General features: G+C 43.1%; 2 protein-coding genes across 3 annotated transcripts in view; both read right to left on the bottom strand.

The window, feature by feature from the left end:
- The window catches only part of Cfap44 (cilia and flagella associated protein 44), an 80476-nt gene extending 67780 nt beyond the window's left edge, over positions 1-12696 (bottom strand). Inside the window, exons 1-4 of the mRNA XM_057764606.1 lie at positions 12652-12696; positions 4236-4322; positions 2365-2493; positions 1721-1874 (exon numbers count right to left, since the gene is read on the bottom strand). Of these exons, the coding sequence (XP_057620589.1) occupies positions 1721-1874; positions 2365-2493; positions 4236-4317 (365 nt within the window). The 5' untranslated portion in view covers positions 4318-4322; positions 12652-12696. The remainder of the gene's footprint in view (positions 1-1720; positions 1875-2364; positions 2494-4235; positions 4323-12651) is intronic.
- Positions 12697-15329: 2633 nt separating this feature from the next.
- Spice1 (spindle and centriole associated protein 1) overlaps positions 15330-26056 on the bottom strand; it is a 44228-nt gene continuing 33501 nt past the window's right edge. For both annotated transcript variants that reach the window (XM_057765962.1, XM_057765963.1), the window contains exons 13-18: positions 24636-24860; positions 22568-23052; positions 19853-20036; positions 18201-18303; positions 17294-17381; positions 15330-16208 (exon numbers count right to left, since the gene is read on the bottom strand). In XM_057765962.1, coding sequence (XP_057621945.1) covers positions 16155-16208; positions 17294-17381; positions 18201-18303; positions 19853-20036; positions 22568-23052; positions 24636-24860 — 1139 coding nt within the window. In that variant the 3' untranslated portion in view covers positions 15330-16154. The remainder of the gene's footprint in view (positions 16209-17293; positions 17382-18200; positions 18304-19852; positions 20037-22567; positions 23053-24635; positions 24861-26056) is intronic.

Genomic DNA, 26056 nt, shown 5'->3' with positions numbered 1-26056 from the left:
ATGTATGTGTTTATGTCATAGATTAAAATTGTGTTAATTCAAAATAGAAGTTTAAAAATCTAGGTTACATTAGACCTTGTAATTTACATTATATTAGTACATTTAAACTAAAATTAAAAGAACACAAGACAAAATAACAAAGAGAGCAATCTCTGACAACCTTTAGTATCACAGCCCTGCGTAAGCAGACAGATTCTTTCTAAGAGCCTGTTGTTGAGCTCCGACGTTTAAGGATCAAGGGAATGAGCAATATTATTTATTTCGTGAGCACTTGCTTGGAAAAAGAAATTAATTTTTAGAGGATCCACTTATTTGCAAGAGATTTTATTGTGTCCAAAAGACAGAAAGGAAAAACTAAAAGGAGGAAATTTCAGACTAGAAGGTAATTTGGGGGCAGAGTAGCTTAGTCACACCCAGGATTGAACCAGAGTTCAGAGCTGCATTCAGACAGTAAGCACCTCATCTCCCAACTACAGCCTTCCTGAAAGGCCAGCCACAGTGTGGGTCACGTGGGAGCAGCCACTATCCGAGTGAAAGCAAGCTGACGTCATAATGGAAATAATTCCTCTAATTACCTTCTCACCCACATACCATCCTGACCACAAACAGAACGCTCTCGTCAGGCCCCTCCATTTTTACCTATCTTCACAAACCAATCAAAACTGGCCATGCCATGGATGATCTGCTCAGAGTTGACTCCCATAACTCTTCGGATGCAGGATGGGGAAGTGAGATAAGAAAGCAATGATGTCACTAGACAGGCGCTGGCAAAGAAAGACCAGCCTGGAACAAGAAGAAAATGGCAGTAAGAAGTTCCTCATGCTGGGCTGTGGTGGGTGCACACCTTTAACCGCGGCACTCAGCAGGCAGAGGCAGGCGGATATCTGTGAGTTTGAGGCCAGCCTGGTCTACAAGAGTTAGTTCTAGGACAGGCCTCAAAGCTACAGAGAAAACTTGTCTCGAAAAAGAAGGAAAAGGAGGAGGAGGAGGAAGGAGGAGGAGGAGGAGGAGGAGGAGGAGGAGGAGGAGGAGGAGGAGGAGGAGGAGGAAGAGGAAGAGGAAGAAGAAGAAGAAGAAGAAGAAGAAGAAGAAGAAGAAGAAGAAGAAGAAGAAGAAGAAGAAGAAGAAGAAGAAGAAGAAGAAGAAGAGAGGAGGAGGAGGGGGGGAGGAGGAGGAAGAGAAGAAGAAGAAGAGGAAGAGGAAGAAGAAGAAGAAGAAGAAGAAGAAGAAGAAGAAGAAGAAGAAGAAGAAGAAGAAGAAGAAGAAGAAGAAGAAGAAGCTCCACAAACTCCTTCTAACCACATTTCATCATCTCATGAATGAACTGGTCCATCTGTGCAAAGAGCATCCTCAAAACATCATCATGCCCTAGGTCTGGCATCAAACGAAACATTTAGTTTAAATTAGGATCCCCTGTCCCCCCAACCCCCCGCATCCCATCCCCTACTCCCGACCCATGCCACACTTTTTACAGTTTCCTAAGACAAAGGTTGGCAACTTTTTCTTTGGAAGGCAAGAAGTAAATACCTTAAGCCTAGACCAAATGTGCTCCATCACAACTACTTAAGCAGCCATGGACAGAGTGTAATTGTGTGTGTCTGTGCTGCAATAAAACTTTATTTACACAAACAGGCTGGCGGCCACATTTGCTCCTGGAGCTGTAGTTTGTAGTTTGCAGTGAAACCCTCCCACATTATGAATGCATAGCCAGAGTGGATACTGAAGCGTAAGAAAATCCAGTGGGATCTTTGCTTCTGGAGTCACATAGGGTGTGGAGACAAGCTCCTCGTAGTTGTAGAAGAAGCTCTCCGATATCTTCTTCTTTATACTCTCCTCGGCCTCTTCTTTAATTTCTGGAGGAGGTTCCTGAGTTACTAAAATAGGAAAATACTTTATCTAAGAAGAGTATGCATTGAACCCTAAAATTGTATTTCACATCATCAGGGGAAACGTGCAGTCTGCACTAGCAGTGAAAGCAACCACTGGCTTCAAAATCGCTTTATGCTGCCAGACCTGGGAGGAAGAGCTGACAGGTTGTGCACGTGTAGGAGATGCTGAGTTCTGCCCACAACAGGGGGACTTGGAGAACTCTTCACTAATCTGAGACACGGCACTTCCTTGATCACTTTATCCCCTTATCAAGCACAAGACTGCCTGACAAGGTCCTCAGAAATACATTCTTTTCTTTCTGCTCATAACACATGCCCACACTCTGCAGACTTTCCATTTCACAGATAGATAGATAGATAGATAGATAGATAGATAGATAGATAGATAGATAGATAGATGATAGCTGTTTAATTTGTCAGAGCAACTTGCCCTTAAAGCCGTGACAAACACTGAGAGAAAGCTAATCACACTTACAGCTGGTCATATAAAGAAACTCTTGAAATGAGCTTGTACTTTGTCCCATGTCTTCCAAGTCAAAGTCATCATCGAGATATGATTCTTCCTCGTCAGTGTATAGGTCATCTGTGGTGTCTTCTGGAGCTTCTTTGGTAGATATTAAAGACAATTTGTTTTATCAGTTTCACAAAGTTTTAATTAATGTTCTTACTTCCAAAGTAACTAAAACTTCTTTCTTGTTTGTGCCTTAAATGCAATGAATTTTTAAATTCAAAATTTCCTAGGATTACTTTATTGCATCAGTCTTAAACGTGTACAAAACCCAAAAGGCCTTTTTGGTGGGTTCATCTCCATTTTCACTTCATTCCCAGTTGATTTCTCATATGAGAAATCATAACAATATGTCCTAACAAGAAAGGCTAAATAGTGGGCTAGCATGAATGCTGGCATACTGTTATCATAGCTCTAGCTACCGTTAGTGGAGGATCTGCCGTGTTGAGGAGCCGTAATGCTATGTAAGAGTAAACTCTGTGTGTGATCATTTCTCTCCAAAGTAAAATCAGACAGATTAAGTTAAAATATTGGCTTCAGAGTAAACTAATAAGGAACGAGAATCAAGAACAGAAGCGGCTGCAGGCATAAGGCAACATTCAATTCAAATCCAAACATGGACATGCTTAAACTCCATAGCGTCAGTCACGTGAAACTCTGGACTGGGGGGCTTTCAGAAGAGCAAGGAAGAAGCAGCGGGTGCACCCAAAAGTGCCTAGTAAATCAGAGATGAAGCTAAAGAACTAGAGACAAGGTCCAAGACTAATAAATGGAGCAAAAGTCTGGACCAAGTGGATGAGCTGGGCCGCAAGACGGAATTCCATAGGATGCACACATCTGGATGAAAAGAAGCTCCCGGAACCAGAGAAGACTCAGTTGTACTCACGGAGGCGCTGGAGAACCACTTCCTGTGAACACCTAAGTGCTTTCTTCTGATTGGCACAACCAAAGACTGCTTCCTCACCTCGCCCATTAGCAGCCTATGAAATAATCCATATCTCACCCGGTTTAATTCCCAAATAACTCATTTAAATGGGCTAGAAGAAGCTGAAGAGATGGCTTGGTAGTTGAGAACACTGGCTGCTCATCTAGAGGACCAGGGTTTGATGCCCAGTACCCACATAGTGGCTAACATTGTCTATAACTCCAGTTCCAAGGGATTCAATACCCTCTTCTGGTCTATATAGGCACGGCACATATGTAGGGCAGACATACATTCAGGCAAAGAGTCACAGACATACAATAAAAATAAATAAATAAGTAGGTTAGAAAATGGAGACTCCAAAGTCAAGCATCTCCCAGCGGTTAACTCGGGACTTAAAACCAAACTCCCACTCTCTTTCCACTATGCTGTACCCAAAAGTCCACTGAAGGCATGGGTCTCATGGAGGAAATTGAGAGCGGGTATTCAGGCAGGTTGTTATTAACATAGACAGCTGCCATTTCTTTTGCTATTCTGCGACAGGGTCTAATGTCACCCGTTGGGTCTCAAGGCGACAACTGCTAAGGCTGAAGGTGAACCGGAAGTCCCGGTCTTCCTGCTTCCATCTCTGGACTGGCTGGGATTACGCTTCCACTTTAGGCAGTGCTAGGGATCAAACCCAAGGTCTCTTGTATGCTAGGCCAGTTCTCTATCCACTGAGCTAAATCCAGAGATCGTGCTAGGAGCTGGAGGTTAGAAAAAAAAAAAGCACAGCTGTTACTGCTAAGGAACAGAAGAGTTTGTAAGGGAATTAAACAGGCAAAACATTCCTGTCTATACACTCAGAGGGCACTCTTGCAAAACGATCTTACCTAAATTTGATAACAATAAAGAGTATAGTAGTATCCTTACATACGTTTTGAATCGGATCTAGAAGACTGCTTGCCATCGCTCCTTGATCTTCCCCCGTCAGTGTCCTGGTCATCTGGCTCCTTCATGTCTTCTGTAAGCACAAAATCGGAGAGCGAGACATAATGCCAGAACACAGAAATTAACAGATCGCCGCACAATGAATTCCACAAGCACCAAGCCCGTGTGTGCACTGTATCGGAGATGACAAACAGCGGGAATCTGGGACCCATATCAGACCCCTCGATGACAGTGGAGACTGTGCTCACAGCTTCCCTTCTCAGGGCACACGGCGTTCTGGTGCGCTCCGGTTTTCCACAGTGAAACACAACACCCAAGCCCCCCTTTTCTCCGAACGCATCCCCGCTAACTCTGCTACCGTTCTTTCGGTCAGTTCTTCCTCTCCTTTTCCCCTTCCTGTTATTGAACCCCCTCAGGTTACTGATCAGTTTCACTTCAAATATACTTTTTGAGCACTCCTGCTGTCTCAAGTCTTACACAGTGCACTAAGTTACCAAGGTGCAGGGAAAAAATATGGGTGGTCTTGAGCTTCAGAGAGCTTATGGTTTGGAAACACAGGCATCCAGCAAGCAGTAGAAGTACACAGAGTGCTACCAGAAATGGAAATGAAAAGTTGAGGTATCCTGGGAATGTGGAATTAAAACATTAACTTATGTTTGAGGTTTAGGGAAGGGGCGTTTGAGACAGAAATGACGACTGTGGGTTGGCAAAGGCTGGAAAAAATCATGCGAGGCAGAGAATACCTTCAAAGGGCTGAAGCTAGCCCACTAAGAAGAGCCGGAGCCACGTATTCGCTTATGCACTGTTTGGACAAAATTCCTAGCAAGCGCAACTTAAGGAATGACGGCCTGATTCTGGTTCACAGCTCGCGGGTTCCAGTCCGTCATGGCAACAAGAGCTTGGAAGAGCTGATCACACCCAGGAGGCAGAGGGCTTGAGTCCTTTTTATTTAGTCCGTGGCCCGCATCCCGTGGAATGGTGCCATCCACACTGAAGGTGGGTCTTCCCACCTCAGCAAACCTGGTATGAAAATCCCTCGCAGCTATGTCCAGAAGTTTATCCGCCACAAGAGAGGGAGGCATACGAAGAGGAGACAGGTTGCTGAATCACATGGGAGTTTCATCTGTAGGAACAGCCATACTGTTCTCTCCAATGACTGGAGGGCTATACATTCCGGTCAGCTGCATATAAGCAGCCCCCTTCCTCCATACCTTTGCCAGCTTTTATGCTTTTTTTTTTTCTAACAGCTTTTCTAACTGGGGAGAAATGGTAATCGATAATTTCTTTGAAAAAAAGAAAATCAACATTCAAGGCGTTGGAAAGAAAGTGAACCTGTTCTCTAGGCGCTTGTGATGCAGTCTCATAGCTGGTGAAACAAGGAATTTGTTTCCATGGGCTCCTTGCATTCCAGGCCCCATGGCTTTCTGCAATGCAGTCAAGTACCTTCCAATGACTTGAAGCGCAGCTTTCTCTTCTGCTCTCTGCCAGCCGGAAGGTTCATGAGGTCACTTTCTATCTGATGCCTTTCTTTTCCTAGACACACCACACACACACACACACTTTTTTGTTTGTTTGTTTTCTGAGACAGGGTTTCTCTGTGTAACAGCCATGGGTGTCCTGGAACTAGCTCTTGTAGAACAGGTTGGCCTCGAACTCACAGAGATCACCTGTCTCTGCCTCCCAAGTGCTGGGATTAAAGGTGTGCACCGCCACCGCCTGGCCTCCTACATTTATTTTTAATATGCTATAACTTAGTGGTTTTCAACCTTCCTAATGACGTGACCCTTTAATACAGCTCCTCATGTTGTGGTGACCCCCAACCACAAAACTATTTTATTGCTACTTCATAACTGCAATTTTGTGGCTGCTATGAATTATAATGTAAGTATCAGTGCTTTTTCGGATGGTCTTAGATGACCCCGGTGAAAGGGCTATTCAACCCCTAATGGGATCGCAACTTACTGGTTGAGAAACACTGATATAACTGAATATAAACTAGATAATTCTTTTTTAAAAAAAGAATAGGCCATAGACCTAGTGAATTTACTCATAATTATTAGGTAGGAAAAAATGACAAGGAGGATACTCTGCAAACATATTGGACCCACAAAAAAAATACAAGGACAGAAACACCCCACTGCTTTCCGTGCCGTCAGAAGTCATGTATTCCTCACACGGCCAACACTACCACGAAATAAAGATTAGCATCGCAAGTCCAGTCAGTGGCAGGCTGTCCAGAGTATGGAAGAAAATTCTAGAACCCAGGGGCTCCACCCAGTAATCTGAACTAGCAATAGGGGGAGGAAAAAAAAAAACAAACATACAAACAAAAAACATCCTAGGATCATTCTTATCTCTCGTGAGGAACATAGGGTAATGGAGGATTTGGAAGATGCATGGGAACAGGCCAGGTACAAGAGACTCTTGGAATCCATTAGCAGGACTTCTGACAGGGAGCAAAGTGGTATTTAGGGTTTTTAATGTTTGTTTTGGTTTGCTTTGTTTTAGATCAGACAGATTGGGAAATTACACTTTTAACCTTATGGAGGTTTTGAAGCCAAAGAGAATTGTGTTCACATTCCAGCTTGGGCAACAAGCGGGGTTCTTAATCTTTTGGTATTTGTATACGTACATGCATATGTAGATGTATAATATCTACAGTTACCGTTTGTCCCTGTATATGAATGTGTACATGTATGTGTATGTATGTGGTGTAGGATGTCTACAGTTACTATCTGTCCCTGTGTGTGTATATGGTATAGGATGTCTACAGTTACTATCTGTCCTTGTGTGTGGATGGTGTATGATGTCTACAGTTACTATCTGTCCTTGTGTGTGTGTGGATGGTGTATGATGTCTACAGTTACTATCTGTCCTTGTGTGTGGATGGTGTATGATGTCTACAGTTACTATCTGTCCTTGTGTGTGTGTGGATGGTGTAAGATGTCTACAGTTACTATCTGTCCCTGTGTGTGTGGATGGTGTATGATGTCTACAGTTACTATCTGTCCTTGTGTGTGGATGGTGTATGATGTCTACAGTTACTATCTGTCCTTGTGTGTGTGTGGATGGTGTATGATGTCTACAGTTACTATCTGTCCTTGTGTGTGTGTGGATGGTGTAGGATGTCTACAGTTACTATCTGTCCTTGTGTGTGTGTGGATGGTGTAGGATGTCTACAGTTACTATCTGTCCCTGTGTGTGTGGATGGTGTATGATGTCTACAGTTACTATCTGTCCCTGTGTGTGTGGATGGTGTATGATGTCTACAGTTACTATCTGTCCTTGTGTGTGTGGATGGTGTATGATGTCTACAGTTACTATCTGTCCCTGTGTGTGTGGATGGTGTATGATGTCTACAGTTACTATCTGTCCCTGTGTGTGTGGATGGTGTATGATGTCTACAGTTACTATCTGTCCCTGTGTGTGTGGATGGTGTATGATGTCTACAGTTACTATCTGTCCTTGTGTGTGTGGATGGTGTATGATGTCTACAGTTACTATCTGTCCTTGTGTGTGTGGATGGTGTATGATGTCTACAGTTACTATCTGTCCCTGTGTGTGTATATGGTGTAGGATGTCTACAGTTACTATCTGTCCCTGTGTGTGTGGATGGTGTAGGATGTCTACAGTTACTATCTGTCCCTGTGTGTGTGGATGGTGTATGATGTCTACAGTTACTATCTGTCCCTGTGTGTGTATATGGTGTAGGATGTCTACAGTTACTATCTGTCCCTGTGTGTGTGGATGGTGTAGGATGTCTACAGTTACTATCTGTCCCTGTGTGTGTGGATGGTGTAGGATGTCTACAGTTACTATCTGTCCCTGTATGTGTATATATGTGGTGCATAATATCTATAATTCTCAACCCTGACTGCACTTCAAGAGTTACCTGAACAAAGCCATAGAATTAACAGGGCAGGCAAATTTCATGCAGCCAGGTATAAGAACTAAGGCTAACAACAAGGGGTTTGTATGAAATACACAGGCTTCTCACATGAGGTAGTTGGTTTCACTAGCAATACTACGGCTCTTCTTTAACACTGGTGAAACTCAGTAAATACGATCAGAAGGTAGGCACGCTTCCATGTACCATCGTCCTGGCAATTCAATAGGCCGAGGAGAAACACTACCTGAGCCCAAGAGTTCAAGGTTGGCCTCTGCCACGTAGAGAGAGCCACCTGTAAATGACAGGACCAAAGGACAACTTAGCACAGTTCTCACATCTTTTGGGTGTAGGGATGGGGTCCAGGGAATCTGGCATGCCGTGTCCATCTGGCGGCAATTCCTTTACTTGCTGAGCCATCTCAGTGGTCCAGAAAGAAGCTTTCCCTAGTGCAGCACCTAGCCCATGAAGGGGGCACATTCACATCTGTAGTAGTCTAAGGTGTTGGCCAGGCTGGGGATATTGGCTTCCGACTCGGTCTAACTGGGTTTAATATCTCTGTGCTCACTAGTCCCATCTTAGAAATGCAGTGTCTACGTCATAGACCTGAGATCCGCAAGTACATCTAGGGAGTCGAGCAGCAAAGCGTTGAGGACGGGGCGTGACTCCAGTGGAAGAGCACACATCTAAGAGTATTTGAATAGCATCAGTTGGACTCAGTGGGCTTCAAAATAAAATAAGAAGAGAACAAAGAGTTGGCTGAGTAGGGAGGTAGACATGGACCTGCAAAGTTGGGGGAGGGGTGAAGACGAACAAAACATGTTGCATGAATTCTGAAAGGACAGAACAGAATGGTAAGTGGCATACAGCCATGGGGTATGGGAATAGTTGAGGAGGTGATTAATATTAAATATGGTCTCGAATAAGTGACGATAAGGAGCATTTAAGATAAAAACATGTGATCATCTTGTTAGATGCTGAAAAAGCCTTCAACAAAATTCAACACCTATTCATGATAAAGGTCTTGGAGAGATCAGGGATACAAGGAACATACCTAAACATAATAAAGGCAATATATGTAGCAAGCCAACATTGAACTCAAAGTAATCCCACTGAAATCAGAAACAAGACAAGGCTGTCCACTCTCTCCATATCTATTCACTACAATACTAAAAATACGAGTTAAAGCAATAAGACAAAAAAGGGAGCCGGGCGGTGGTGGCGCACGCCTTTAATCCCAGCACTTGGGAGGCAGAGGCAGGCGGATCTCTGTGAGTTCGAGACCAGCCTGGTCTACAAGAGCTAGTTCCAGGACAGGCTCCAAAACCACAGAGAAACCCTGTCTCGAAAAACCAAAAAAAAAAAAAAAAAAAAAAAAAAAAAGACAAAAAAGGGAGATCAAGGGAATATAAATTGGAAAAGAAGTCAAAATCCCACTATTTGCAGATGATATGACAGAATAAATAAGTGTCCCAAAAATTCTACCAGGGAATGCCTACTGCTGGAAAACACCTTAAGTAATGTGGCAGGATACAAGATTAACAACAACAAGAAAAAATCAGTAGCCTTCCTATATACCGATGATAAATGGACTGAGGAAGAAATCAGAGAAACATCACCCTTTACAATAGCCACCAATAACATAAAATAACTTGAGATAGCTCTAACTAAACAAGTGAAGGACCTTATGACAAGAACTTTAAATCTTTGAAGAAATCTAACACATCAGAAAATTGAAAGACCTTGCTCTTGCATTTTTGTATCAGTGTTCACGAGGAAGATTGGTAACATCATAGTAAAAATGGCAATCCTACCAAAAGCAATCTACAGATTCAATGCAATACCCATCAAAATTCCAGCAAAATTCTTCACAGACCTTGAAAAAACAATACTCAACTTCATATGGAAAAGCAAAAAACCAAGGATAGCCAAAACAATACTGTTCAATAAAGGAACTTCTGGGGGCATCACCATCCCTGACTTCAAACTATACTACAGAGCTACAGTAATGAAAACAGCTTGGTATTGGCATAACAACAGAGGGCCAATGGAATCTAATCAAAGCCCTAGATATCAATATATACACCCATGAACACTTGTTTTTTGACAAAGAAGCTAAAATTATAAAATGAAAAAAAGAAAGCGTCTTTAACAAATGTGCTGACATAACTGGATATCGACATTTAGAAGAATGGGAATAGATCCATATCTATCACCATGTACAAAACTCAAGTCCAAATAAATCAAAGACTTCAACATAAAACCCAACACACTGAACCTCATGGAAGAGAAAGTGGGAAGTAGCCTTGAACGCATTAACACAGGAGACCACTTCTGAAATATAACTCCAGTAATACAAACACTGAGAGCAACAATTAATAAATGGGACCTCCTAAAACTGAGAAGCTTCTGTAAAGCAAAGGACACAGCCAACAAGACAAAAACTGGCAGTCTACAAAATGGGAAAAGATCTTCACCAACCCCCCATATCTGACAGAGGACTGATCTCCAAAATATACAGAGAACTCAAGAAGCTAGACATCAAAAGAATAAATGATCCAATAAAAAATGGAGTACAGACCTAAACAGAGAACAATCAACAGAGGAATCCGTAATGACTGAAAGACACTTAAGGAAATGCTCAACATCCTTAGCCATCAGAGAAATGCAAATCAAAACAACTCTGAGATTCCATCTTACACTTGTAAGAATAGCCAAGATTAAAAACACAGGACAGCTCGTGCTGGAGAGAATGTGGGGTAAAGCAAACCCTCCTGCATTGCTGGTGGGAGTACGAACTTGTATAGCTACTTTGGAAATCAGTATGGTGGTTTCTCAGAAAATTGGGAATCAATCTACCTCAAGACCCACCAAAACCACTTTTGGGTATATATCCATGGGATGCATACTCATACCACAAGGACATTTGCTCAGCTATGTTCATTACAGCATTATTCATAATAACCAGAAGCTGGAAACATCCTAGATGCCCCTCAATTGAAGAATGGATAAGGAAAATGTAGTACATTTACATAATGGAGTACTACTCAGCGGTAAAAAAACAATGTCATCTTGTAATTTGCAAATAGATGGAACTAGGAAAAACCATCCTGAGTGAGATAACCCAGACACAGATAGACAAACATGGCATGTACTCACTCATGAGCGGATATGAGACATAAATAAAGCAAAGGATAACCAGCCTACAATCTACAACCCCAGAGAACCTAGACAACAAAGAGGACCCTCAGAAAGAAGTACATGGATCCACTTAGGAAGGAGAAAAAGACAAGATGTCCTGAGTAAATTGGGAGCATGGGGGGCAAAGGGGAGAGTGGAGGGGGAGAAGCGGGGAAGGAAGGGGAGTGGGAAAAAAGGTATAGGTCAATAAAGACACCAAAAACTGTTTTTTTAAAAAAGCACTGGCTGTCATTCCGGAGTATCAGAGTTCAATTCCCAGCACTTGTGTGGAAGCTCACAGTCATCTGTACCAGTCCCAGGGGATCTAGCCTTCTTATGCACTCCAGGAGCACTGGACACATAAAATAAATAAAACCTATAAAATTTAACTTTTGGTTGCATTTGTCTATATTTTGTGTGGGGGTGGCGCATATGTGGGCATCACAAGACACCTTTGTAGAAACTGGTTCTCTCCTTCCACCAGAGGGGGCCAGGGGCGGGGCGCAGTTTGTCAGGCTTGGAGGCAAGGGCCTTAACCCACTGAGCCACCTTGCCAGCCTTCTAATGTCCTTTGGCTGCCTGTCCTTTGTATTCCCGAGAGCTCTCAGTGTGCCACTCTGAAGTAAAGCGCTGAGTGGTTCTGTAGCTGTCAGAGGAGAATATAAGAACTCTCAGTTCTTGTACACACACTCAGCATGGCATAAAAGCCCTTCATTGCGGGCTTCTAAATCACTGCACCCCACTCTGTTCCTACTTCCTCTCCAGTCCCTTTTCTCAAGGAACTCCCTTGTCTTACCAAGTAGGCAAGGAAGACAACTCACTGCTAGCCGGGATACTCTGCACACCCGCTTCCTTCCGACTACCTTCGCTATTACCAGCATTTAGTTGCATGCATTGGCCTCCACTCCTAACAAGAACCCCAGGAGGTAAACCCGTTTTTTATTTTATTTTTGTTTGTTTGTGTTTACAGATAAACTAGTGCAGAGGGGTCCACTTGACAAGACTCACAACTCAGGGTGAGTACAGGTGGCTTTGCTGACCCTAGGAGCATCCCAGCAGGCTCTCTTCTCCCCTCTGTGGTGATCTAACTCCTCACCGGCTGCCTGGCTGCCTTTTGCCCCGCATTACCAGTTCCCTTCAGGCAGGAGCTGTGCCCGTCTAACCTGCACTGGTGGCTTCGAATGTTTGCGCTGAACTGACCAGGAAAGTGCTCCACAGAAACTGGACCACACTAGTTCCACCTAAGGGAAGTCCAGGCAGGGTTCGCGGCTCTCTGGGTCGCCACTAGATTTAAGGGAGACTCATGGGGACAGCCCCGCTGCTGGAGCCCACTTACCAGAGGTGTTCAGCACCGCAGCTGGTTTCTACTCACACCTGCCCGAGGACTCCGTTTACTATGGTTGCCACAGCAACGCCGGGGGGGGGGGAAGCCGCCAGTGCTGGTGCTGTGGGGGAGGGGACCGACAGGCGAAGAAGCGCATGCGTGGCATTACCCCATGGCTTTTCCCAAACTGACCAGAGGTGTGTTGTTGGCAGAGTCCAGTCTACCCTGGGGAGGCTATTGCGACCCACCTCTCTCTAAAAAAACAGAAGCCCAGCATTCCAACAGTTTATGACCCTAGTGACTGAGCACTTTCAGAGGTACGTGCCCCACTTTCCAAAGTGACCACACGGTCCTGAGCCAATTACTTGTCAATTAAAAACAAAACTTTTTAAAGTGGGTGTGTTCTTAGCGAGGCAAGGCAACTTGCCAGCTGCAAAAACGCTGTAGACAGATAAACCAAGGGGTGAGGTAGCATTTTCTAAAGCTACATACCTGACGGCTTTCAGAGAGTAAATAAGGTTTTGTGTTGTGTTTAGAGAGTAAATAAGGCTTTGTGCTCAACCCTCAGGGTTTGTTTTTTTTTTTTAATCTGCGATGCATGTATCAGACAAAGAAACTGTACACAAAATATATGAAGAGCTCTTGCCTTTAATAAAAAAAAGCAAATAATCCAACAAAAATTGAACAAAACCTTTTGACGTTTCTTTGTGGAAGAATGGATAGAAACATCAATGAACAGATACTGTACCATATTGGGATAGTTTCAATTTTTTTTTTTTTTTATTTTCGAGACAGGGTTTCTCCGTAGCTTTTTGGTTCCTATCCTGGAACTAGCTCTTGTAGACCAAGCTGGCCTCGAACTCACAGAGATCCGCCTGCCTCTGCCTCTCGAGTGCTGGGATTAAAGGCGTGCGCCACCACCGCCCGGCCCAGAATTTTGCTCTAATGAACAGGGGTGCTAGTTAGGAGCATTCCAGGGGATAGCAAAGTTCCAGGGAAGATTGTCCTCAAAGCATATAGGAAAGTACAAAAAGTTATCTAGTGGATAACTAGAAATAAACTGTGTCCTAAGTGTAATTCAGCTCAAAGGATTAGATGAAAACAAAGAGGTCTAAAATATTGATTGATATAATTATTTTTATGATTTAACTTGCTAAATGACTGATTCCTCCATTTGTGTGTACACACGCACTTGTGCAAATGCAACATTAAGAGAAATAAAAGTCTAAAGCATTCAGATTGAGAATAATCGCTTTAAAGGTTTTAGGGTGAGTGGGGGGGGTAAAGCTAAAAAAACAAAGGAAAATAAGTATCAAAGAACGAACTCAGGAGTGAACAATGCTGTTCCCAGAAGGCAAGGGATATTAAATGCTAATCTCAGGGCTACACAGGATAAGCTCTACAGATAGTAGTCAGGGAGGTGACAGAGGTCCCCCCCCCCAAACATAGACTATTTCTATGCCATTGTTTGTACACCACAACTGGATGGTGAGACCATGTTACTGAAGACTGGTGCTTAAGGGAGTGCTCAGCTTCAAAAGGACCACACTTGTCAACCGCTTGACTCCATCTAAAGCTCAGGGAGCATCACAGAAGGGCAGCAGGAATAGGTGGGGAGGAAAGCAGTGAAATGTCCACTTCCAGACAGTACACGGCAGCTGTGGTTACTCGTGCAAGATCGAGCTAGACGAAATTCCAGCAGAGACAGGGAAGAGGCTCAAGGGCCCACTCTTGGTGGTGGAGCTATGGACAGATGCTGCCCCTGGGGAAAGGAGCCTAACTCTCCTTTGGGGTTGGTAAGTGGCCTATACCCCAGTGGACAGCCCCACATTCACGTGCATATGGGCAACGTTAATTGGCTCAGGTTAGTAATAACAAAATAAACACGAACCAGGGAGGAAGACAGGATGAAAGGTACTAGGGAGAATTGGAAGGAGATAGTGATAGATGGATAAGATCAAAATACATTGTATAAACGTATAAAATTGCTAATATATGTATATATGTATGCATTTCGTTCATGGAGTTGGGAAGATTGCTAAGTGGGTGAAGCATTGGCCATGCAGGCATTAGGAATGGAGTTCAGATCCCCAGCACCACAGTTACCAGGCACCTTGGTGGCTCTCCTGTAATCTCAGTGTGCAGGAGAGGAAGAAAGGGAACCCAGGGACAAGCTGGCTGGCTGAACTAGCCGAATTGGTGAACTCTAAGCTCAGCATCAGTATCTATGGTGAAGAGCAATTAAGAGACACCTGACTTCAATCTCTGGGCCTTCACAGGAACATGAACACATGCACTTGCACCTGCACACACATGCACGTTCACACACACAAGAACATTCCTATACATTGCCATAAACACATAAAAAATACATTTACAGAGAAAGCAGGTGACCTAAATTCTCAGGGAGGGGTAGCACCAAAATGGTTTTATCTTAGGCAAAGAAAATCCTTAAGTAATGAGTTGCAAAACATACAAAACAAGCAGAAGAAATCTGCAAAAAATAAAGCAAATACAGACCTCACACAAATTCAACAGTGTTAGAAGAAAATAATTTTACTCCTCCCACCCCCCCCCACCCCCCAAACTCTCTGAGGTTGGAAATTCCCATCACAGCATGGTAGACATCACTGGAAACAGAAGCCAACATTGAGAACCAGTCAATTCATGAAAGGAAATTTATTCTGGGTAATTTATGGCAAGGAAAATTGAGAAGTTTTTATATGTCTTTTTCTAACATTATCATTAAATCAATGGACTGCATTTAGACATCTGAACATTATAGTTGGAATCATTATTTATTAGATGTACATTATCATTTTTTTAAATTTCCACACTAAAACCCACATTAAAAATTTTATTAAACACATAGCCACTGTTACTTGCTTAAGAAAAATAAACAAACATTCCTATGCCCACCTCCTGTCCTACATAGCTCAGGCTGGCATGGAACTCATGATATATTAGAGAGCCCCCTGCCTCAGGCTTCTGAATGGTGGGATTATAGGTAGACGCCAGAGCCTCAGGCTTTTGCTTTTTTAAAGCTGCACATTTCATTTGGAATGATGGATAGCAGAAAAGAAATTACCATATTTTTCTGAGAGCCAGAAAATTTTTATTGTAAGTTATACAGAAAGCAATTTAGTTCTCCTGGGAAGCTGATCCACATTTAAGACGCACTAAACAAGAACAACAACAAAAATAAAACCTTCAACAGCAATGACAAGGATAATAATATATTACTAAAAAGTTTAACAGGGTTAATCAAATAGAAAACTGAAATTTTCCTACAGTCAAAGTTTTATTCACAGAAATTTTATAGGTTAGATGCTTTGTTGAAAAACCTATTTGAAAAAGTAAAATATTAAAATAATTCTTCTTTTCTTGTTTCCATTAATACAGGATATCTTTGCAGGCTTTTATCTGAAGAAAAATGTCAGAACTTGCAAAGAGGATTCACGAAGAGGGAGGGGAAGGGGGGAAGAAGTCACTCAGGGCACGCTCCAATGTAACTTCTATGACATGTGGGTAGAAAGAGCAAACCAGCCTTCTTCACTTTGCTTTTCAGTCTGTCGAAAAGAGACACAGAAAGAAGTTAGATACGAGCCCACTAGAGATTCACAGACACTCAGATCAAGAACATGCAACAAAGTCACCATGTGTTAAGTGGCTCTGGAGTAGTGTCACCTCTCCTGGCAAAGCTCCTGCCCCACAAAGATACCGCCAAGCAGCTGCCTGCTCAGCGGGCACCCTAGATAAGACAAGGACCTTTCAAAAGGAGAAAACCAACATTTATTCAAACTATAGATACAATTTTAAAGATGGTAAAAAGAAGGTTATTGGAACTTAGTAAACGGAATGATGCTACGTTCAATGACCATATCAAAAGATTAAGCTTTTCAGAATTTAAGAATCAGAAAGGACAAATTCTTAATACTAGGCAACCGGGGTAGCTAACTAAGGCAGTTAGTTCATCTGGGCTGTGCGTCTCCACTTTGTGATATACTGATTTCCTCATATCTGTTACTGGCTTACCTCTGGAAAATACAACTTTTACAATTCTAAAGATATTCTTACAATTTCCTATGACAAACAGAGAGAAAACTGTATTTTTCTCTATTATCAACACACATAAAAATGTTTTCTGTGAAAAATCTGATAAACCGTAAATGTTTAGCTTCCAGACAGTTCTGGAGCAAACCAGAACACATGAAAATGTACAAGGCATTCATTTACCCTCTGTGCTATCACATGTCTAACAAAGGCACCCTCAGACAGGGCACAGTGGGATAAAGTGCCAGACCCAGGTCTCTGGCTATCCCAAACTCTACCCAGTCACACCACCAACAGCAGGACCGACACCTCATCTCTATAAGCTGCTTTGCATTTTGCTTTGCACTTGGAAAGCAAAATGAAACAAATAATTCCTAGTCTTGGAAGACACTTGGAATCCTATCAAATTTTAACTTATTTCTTAGTTACCCTAGAAAACAAAATAAATGTATTGTTTTCAAACAGAAATAAGTTATAGTATTTCTTTTCCTTATAGAATTTTATATCATGTAAAGACATCAGGAATAATAACAAGAATGAAGCTAGTCACCTCCACCCTCACACTCCTGACCCTACGTAGTGATCATATTTTATAACGTACCTTTGTTCTTGGATTAACAGGTGTGAATCGCCCACTTCCCGAGGTGGCATTTAGTGGAGAACAAGAATTGCTGGTAGCCCCTGAAGATCTATCCATGAGAATGAAATGGTCAGAGAGTGAGGTATTACCACTAGCCGTCAACAATTATGGGAACAGCTCTCTAGAGTGGCAAGAGGTTGAAAAGGTTTGGTGACAGGTCCAAATGACCTGTCAGGTCATTTGGTGACAGGTAGATCACTCCTAATACTTCACCAACACAAAACTTTGAACTAGGAGTTTACTGCTTCGAGTAGTTTAGCTCTACAGACAGAGAGGAAAGAGCAGTGCTCTCAGGTACCCTTACCTCGGTCCTAACGTCCTGATGGACACGTTACAACTGACCACACAACACTGACTCGATATTAACCCAAGACCAGTTTCTGTCAAAGCTGTCTTTGTGTGACAGACACATCCTGTGGTTTTTGACAGATAATTGCACATGCCTTCCATATAGTACCATTCAGGTAAGATTTCAAGGCTGTGCAGTAGTGGGGAAGGTGCTCAGGGTAGCCTGGTATAATGAGAACTGGAGCAGCGTGGTACAGTACAAGGACGCCCTTTCCCGATCCACTTAGCACTCGAGTGGTTCAGCTAGGCCAATCGCGCTTTGTGTTCACTTACTATAATGGGTGAAGTGCTACCCCGGGACACAGTCTCCTCATGCTGCAGCCATAAACACCTAGAGATTAGCCCACGTCTGTGCTAAGCAAGCAGCCCTACTTGGTTAAGCTGATTCACTTTATTCTCCCCTAGTTTCTTCCTCTGTATGAGTGAATCTGCCTGAACTTAAATTAAGCAGATGCTGGGCACAGAGAGAATGGCACACAGACACTCTTGGTGCTTTAATAACAGTGGCCTGGAGCCCTACCGTCTTGAACTGATCCCGCTGACAGGAGAGATGGTATTGCATTTCGAACTCTCTGGAGCCTCCACTCCTGGAATAGACACCTCGATGGTTCGCTTTCCTTCTTCTAAAATATAAAAATAATGTTAGCTTCATTACTTTTCACTAATAAAAGTAGCAATTTTGCTCAATTTCAATACTATTGGAAATTATACATTACAAATTTAGGTGTTTTTATATTTTTATCATGACAGTTCACAGAAGCACTTGAGAGGTGATTTTTAAAAATGAACTTCTAAGACAAGAAACGTCAGCTGTTTCTTCCAATTTCACAGCACACCAGTTCGCAGGATGCCAGAATGTTCTGACAAGTGCTGTCACACAGAGCAAGAAGTGAGAAACAGTGAGCCCTAAGATACATTGGGGAGCAGGAGGGTGGGTGGAGGGAAGGAACGAGTGGAGGTAACCATGATTCAAATGTGACCCAGCCACAGACACCATGAACTCACAGCAGCTGTGGGTGCCTGTCCTGGGCTGCACAGGGTGGACTTGTCAACAGTCTGTTAGAGTGGGGAAGGGCTTGTGGAGCCGTACCCCTCTCTGCTGAACTATTGGCTAATGCTAGATTCTGGGGAGAGGAGGTGTCACCATCTTTAGCTAAGTACACTACCCCAGGCCCTGAGGGGATAGTTCCACATCCACGGCCATTCACAAAACAACAAGTTATATGAAAGGGAGCTGTAGGCAGGGGCTGATGGTGTGACAGAGAAAAGGGAGGAGGGTGAGATGAACACGTATGGAGTCGTCTGCATTCTATACACGTATGGAGCTGTCAAAGAACAAAGCCAATTAATTACTCAGTTATCCTACCAAACAAAAGATTTTTAGCTCATGACATATTGTTTATTCTGATTATACCCCATAGAGGTTCCTATAAAACCAAGAATCCTATTTTGAGTGTGTTGAGAACTAGATGGGATAACAGAAATAAAGGTAATTTCCAAGAGTTTGTTTTCTTGTCTGTCATTTCAAAAGCTACATAATTTCCAACAGAAGTGAACACTTCCCGTGCCTTTCAGGTACCCGACTTCACCCAAGCACACAGGACACATGGATTCCTGTAAGCACCAAGGCCCGAGCATCTCAGGGACACCATGGATAGAAGCTTCAAGTGCCTCACAATCTGGGCCTCAGACAGGACTCCAATCAATACCTCTGATGCAGTGCCATCCTTGAGGGCATAGGTTCATTTCTGGCTAACGGCTGACTTAGAGCTACTTCATTTAATTAACATTCTCTGAATAGCACTACCATAAAACAAACTTTCAGTCACCATTCAGTTATTTAAGAGGACCTTCTAGTTTTTAATACTCCTAAACATAACAAAATAATGGAAAAAATAAATTGATGGGAAATATTTTCCTGGTTTTAAGAGGACAATAACTTGTAATCTGATGTTGATAAAAATTTTAAGTCTAATTTTGACACAATTTTCTCAGCATATGTCCTAAGCTAAACATACTGTAATGAATATTTCTCTTGCATGGCGTTGCCCTGGATGCCGAAGGCTGGCTATAGAACAAGAGACAGCTTTCTACCACTACTCCTGCCACTCACTCTCTGACCCAAGCCAGTTTCTCTGGTACAAAGTTGAGAGTCATGAATGTGCGACCCACCGGCCCAGGCTCTGAGCGGCGACTGAGCGGGTGACACTGGCGAGGAGGAGAGGCTCAGGCCAACAAGTTTCTGCTGCTCTATCAGCTGCAGCAGTTTGCCGCGCGCCTCCAGGCTCTGCCGGTTCAACTCTGCAATCCGTTCTTCCATGCTGCTTGGCACTAGAGATGGAACTACTGGAAAATTCTTCAGGGGAAAAAAACACATAAACTCATTATTAAAAAAACAAATACCCAATTCTGATTTTTATTCTAAGTACCAGCAATTTGCTATCTACACATATGAATTATGGGGTAAAATAGTTTATAGATCATTTAACTGAAGAATCAAGACTAAACTAAAGGCATACACAAATTCTTCTACGGCTACTGCTGCACAAGCAGTCTAGTGGGGCAGTACCATCCTGCATCTCTTACTACTCGCCTCCGCTGAACTGAAAGAGAAGATCACATGAGGAGAGATGCCTGCCAGGGAGCCAAATGCCACACTTCTACTGGTCACGGGTCTGAGCGGGGGCAGACTACACAGGAATATCTCTAATATGTTCTTATAAGTTTAGTCTTCAAACACGCTTCATGTCCTGAATTATCTGGCAGACTCTAAAATTCCAACCAGTCTTTCTGCCCACGTGTCAGCCCCTCCAGGCTGCTCTTAGCTTCAGATATCCGATTTAAAAATATTCATGATTAGGAAGGAACATAAGATACAGAGAGTAAAAGGCAAACAATACAAACCAAAAGGCTACTCCAGAGATATAAGTATAGCTTGAAAGCCCCAAGAGAAATTTACTTTCATCATTCATAATAATTTCATTTAGCTAAATACATCCTTTTGTGGGGGGAAAGCAGTCCCTGATAGAAATGACTAATTTCTACCTATTAGGTTGTGGTGGTTTTGTTTGTTTTGGAAAAAGGTAAGTAAACTAGTAAGGATGAAAGTCTATTTTGTATTTCCAACTAAAAAAGAAAGGGGCTAGTAAGAGCAGCAGTATCCGACCTCCCTTTCCAGGCTAATATTTACACTATTTAGAAAGGGCACAGGCTCAGCATTTAACTAGTACCTTTTTAAAAGCAACAGTGATCTGCTTCCAATGATCTTCAAAACCCTATAAACACATAAAGTGATGTGCAAACACACGCACGCCCACACTGATGCTGCTGGCCACCACCCGACACTCGTGGTAACAGAGGCAGCTCTTCCTCTCACCCACCACTTTCCACACCAAAGCCTTCAATCACAATTTCAAAGCTCTTAAGAAAGCAGCTCCTTCAGAAACCCGTAGTCAGAGGCTGTCCACTCTTTCCAACTACAGGATCATCCACTGTCAGATGCACGGGAGTCACCTCTGCTCAGAAAGGTCAGATAAAACATCCCCCATGACCAGGCTGTGTCATGGACACTCCCGTCTGGGACTAGATTCTCTTTCCTCTCCACAAACAACAAAGCAAAGGTTTAAGTTATCATGTTAGTCCATAGAGTTTATTTTACTTATAAAATTCCTTCACTGACAGAAAGGCAAATCCATACGATCTTAAGTAGAAAATTTATAAAAGCTGATCTCATAGCTGCTGAGAGTAGATCTGTGGTTAGCAGAGCTGGGGAAAGACAGTAAGAAGGGGCAGGGACTAAGAACAGTCAGACACGGTTGACTGGATTTTGTTGTTGTTGCTGCTGCTGCTGTTGTTTTAAAGACAGATCTCATACTATAGCCCAGAACTCACTAACGTAGCCCTGGCTGTCTTCAAACCCATGACAACCCCGCTTCAGTCTCTTGAGGATTATATGCATTGAGTCACCATGTCTGGCACTATAGTTACACAGGGAAAAAAAGATCCTGCTCTATAAGAGCAATGCTCCTCAGAATGTAGTCCTGGTATCACTGAGGGACAACACAGGTCCCACCCCAGACCTACTCAGGCAACACATCCCAACAAGCTCCTCAGATGGCTCATATGCAAATTGAAGTTTAACTGATTCTTTAAATATAATTTCTATAGAAAAACCTATTCTGTGTCCTAGAAAGAGGTTATTCATCAGTAGAGGGTCAACTACTCTTTAATAGGCCATGTGAGGAGTAAAACTACTTTTAATTACAATCTAGCTACAGCAAGCATTCTATGTCCTCCTAATTCCATGTCATCTGTTCCTAGCTTATCCTTATCCCGCCTAAACATTTTACCTTAATTCTACTTTCTATGTTTTTTCCTTCATGTTGTCTTATTGTAGTACAATATGAACTAACAGATAAGTTTTATCTATCCTGTAAGGAAGACATGTCAAAGCTATAGTCACTTATGAAAAGAAATTTCTTTGGATGCCTGATATGGTTTGAATATGAAACCAACTCACATACTGGGGGCTGCTGGCCAGCTGGTGGGCTCTGGAAGTGACTGGCTCCTGAGGGCTTTACTGATGAGACTGAGCCACTGAAGTAACCATAACATAACAGTATTATGGGGAGGCCATGAAAAGGAGGAGGTAGGGTTTAGCTGGGAGAATTTGGTCACCTGGGACACATCCTAAAGAGATGTACCATGTCCTCCGACCCTCTGGGCCACTCTGAGATAGCAGCCTGCCATGCGTTTCTGCCACCACGATGCTCTAACCTCAAGTTCAGAGCAACAGATTCTGCCACCCTGAGTAACCCTCTGACGCCGTAAGTGAAAACAAACCTTCAGTCCCTGTTTAACTTGCCCAGCAGTGAAAGGTCTACTTACAGCAGTCCCGTCACCAGCACTTCCGGGTTTGCTTGGCTCCCGAAGCCCATCTCCTTGCTCTCCCACTGGCCCGGTAACATTATTCAGGTGTGCCTTGATGGCTGAATTCTGCAGTGTCAGCTCAGCAATCCGTGCCATTATGTCCTTCCTCTGTGCCAGTGCCTCATTTGTTCTAAGATGCTGCCCATCTCCAAGCACTGGGGGCTCCTCTGAGAACACAGGATTTCTCAATTGCTGAGTGGTGGGAAGGGAACTGCAAGGCGGCTGTGACAGGTTAACAAATGGCGTTGGGGTTTTGTTCTCCAGATCTTCTCCCATGTGAGAAACTCTCCACCTCTGAGTGAAGAGGCGATTTTCCTCACTTGAGTTCTGAATGTCTGGATCAACAGGCAAGGTCTTCTTTTCCCAGTTCTGTTCTTTCTCTATGACTTCCACAGTGGGAGGGATTCGTGGGGCAGGACGAGTCTGAACCGTTCTCCTCAATACTGCAGACAAGAATTAAGACAATCATAAGCACTCCATTTTCCAATAAACTGGCACTATAATCAGCACATTGCTCTGTCATGGTCGTCAGGGAAGTACTTCAGTAGACGGGTTTGGCTTCTGAGTGCCTAAATTATTTTTATGAAGGAATATGTGCAATCAAGTACAGAAACTTTCATATTCCTGAGACTATTTATTAGCTTCTTATGAATCACGTGTTGCAATGCACACCGACACATATAACTCCTATCAAGGAACAGTGCTGCACGCCTGTGCTCACAAATGATGAGGAATGATCTTGAGTCTGACACTGGGGGGGGGGACTGAATTAGTACTATAAGGAATAAAAGTCTGTTCTGAACACGTCACCCCTTCCTTAGTCTAGACATAGTTAATAACTTTCCAGATCCCCGAGAAAGAAATATTAAACTACACAATTAGAAAGCATTAAAGTAAAAAATTTTCACATGCTACAATAAGAAAGCTGGGGTCCAGAAGAAGAATCTGAGCCCAAACCTCTCCCCCACCAAGTCAATGAGGATGAGTGGATAAGCTGCCAGAACTTGTCTCTCAGCGCGGCACTGTCCCCATTTTCACCAGGCTGATCTGACAACGCCCTATTTGCCTTACAAATGGTGAAGTACAATTCTAGCAGCAAGGATCTACTGCTCCGCAAGAAAACATTACTAATTCTTAAAGAAATAAAAATCCACACAAAATAGGGATGGAAAAATAACTTCTAAAAAGGAGCTGGGAAACTGTCTCAGCAACTAGAGTCACGTGAACACTGGCTGGAGTTCCACTCTGAGACTCCACAGAGTTATTCTCTGACCTCCACATATAAGCTAAGGTATCTATATATGCCTTCTCTCTCTCTCTCTCTCTCTCTCTCTCTCTCTCTCTCTCTCTCTCTCTCTCTCAAAATTAATTAGTAAAATTAACAAAGGAGGTGGAGTGTGATAAAGGAATACACTTAGTATTGTCGATTGTTGGCCTCCACACTAGTATACATGGGTGAGTGAAGCCCCCAACACACACACACAAAACAAACAAACAAAGAAAAATAATTAAAAATGTTCTTTTCAAGGACCAATAACACACAGTTCAGTGGGTAAAAGCACTTGCCACCTAGCCTGACGACCTGAATTTGATGCCTCGGACCCAGACGGTGGAAGGCAAGAATCTACTACCACAAGTTTCCTCTGTGTGCCATGGTACACGTGCGTACACACACACAGCTGGTCACCAGCTGCATGCCTTTCAAGAGTGTTTTCCCAGAGCCCTCTTCTCATTCTGTCTCTGGGATGTCATGATGCGTGAGCAGCTTTCCTCTACCATGTCTTGATCTACCACTGCTCGGAAAGAACACAGCCAAATGACCATGGACCACTGAACCCATGAACGAAATAAGTTACCTAGTTATTTCAGAGATGGTGGGGAAGCGGGGACACACGGACACACAACATGGGTGACACTACCCTAAAATACACACACATACACACTATACATACATATATATAATATATCATATGAATCAAGGGCAAAAATCTCAGCTTCCATGGAAACGTAGAAGAGCCAGGCTTACCATCCTGCAGAGGAGAGAATTCTGAGTTGCTCTTCTGCCTGGGTGGTGTTAACATCACAGCTGGCTCGAAAATATGTGTTGGGAAATTATTAGCCAGATTCAAGTTCTCTGTGGGGGTTGGCCCCTGAGACAGTTTAACAGGCAACTCTTCCTGTGGGAATTCAATGGCTCCTTCCCCTCTGAACATTGATGGCATGGAGACATTACTGCTTACAACAGGCCCCTCTGAGAAAGATAAGATGACATTAATTTGAAAGAAACAAAACGGAATTAATTATGGGCACCTTTTAGGTATTTAGTCTTTTTTTTTTTTTTTTTTTTTTTTTTTTGGTTTTTCGAGATAGGGTTTCTCTGTAGCTTTCGAGCCTGTCCTGGAACTAGTTCTTGTAGACCAGGCTGGCCTCGAACTCACAGAGATCCGCCAGCCTCTGCCTCCCGAGTGCTGGGCATTTAGTCTATTTTAAAATTGTTATTTACTTGTTTTTTATTTACATATACATGTGTTTGTGTGTGTGTGAGAGAGAGAGAGAGTTTGAATGCACACCATATGCTTTCAGGAGCTCACAGAAGCCAGGAGAAGGCCTCAGACTCCGAGGAACTAGAGTTACAGGCAGTTATGAGCCACCACAGGGGTGCTGGGAACTGAACCTGGGTCTTCTGTAAGAGCAATAAGTGCTCTAAACCACTAAGCCATCTCTCCATTGCCCAAATATTTATTTTTAAATGCATTTAAGTAGTGTGAAAGTTCCCAGAGTCCTCAGTCTCTCAGGTATATCCTCGTTTGCCAGTAAATTATAGGCAGGCTCTTGTTTTGTGTAGGAAGAGCTCTGAAAGCCACAAAGCTATATAAAGAAAACACTTACAGAGCCCACACCCCACCCTCAGCCTTCCTAATGGTCATGACAAGTAAGGCAACTTCAAAACCTTTTAATATTCTGACTTCCAGACACAAGGGTCATTGCAAAACCAGGTAACATGGTAATTCATTATTAAGAGTGTGGTAAATTCCATGCAATCCTAACAGGGTAGCAAGGCTGAGACATAAAAAGATGTAAACCGGGCAGTAGTGGTGCACGCCGTTAATCCCAGCACTTGGGAGGCAGAGGCAGGCGGATCTCTGTGAGTTCGAGACCAGCCTGGTCTACAGAGCTAGTTCCAGGACAGCCTACAAAAACCACAGAGAAACCCTGTCTCAAAAAACCAAAAAAAAAAAAAAAGATGTAAACCGATTTTCACCTCCATGGCATTTCTGACTTTCCCCAGGCAATGACAAAATTTACAAGAATCTTATAAGGTACCATCACCCCTTGGTTTCTCACCCTTGAATACCTAAAGGTTTCTCAGTAGCAAAGCTTAAGTCACCCGCATTATATTAATGAAACAGTAATGACAGAGCCCACCAGAAGACAGCGGTCACTAAG

Source organism: Chionomys nivalis, chromosome 3 (assembly GCF_950005125.1).
Source record: "Chionomys nivalis chromosome 3, mChiNiv1.1, whole genome shotgun sequence".
NCBI lineage: Eukaryota > Metazoa > Chordata > Mammalia > Rodentia > Cricetidae > Chionomys > Chionomys nivalis.
The sequence above is the reverse complement of the archived record's forward strand: the minus strand, read 5'-3'. Positions and strand labels throughout refer to the sequence as shown.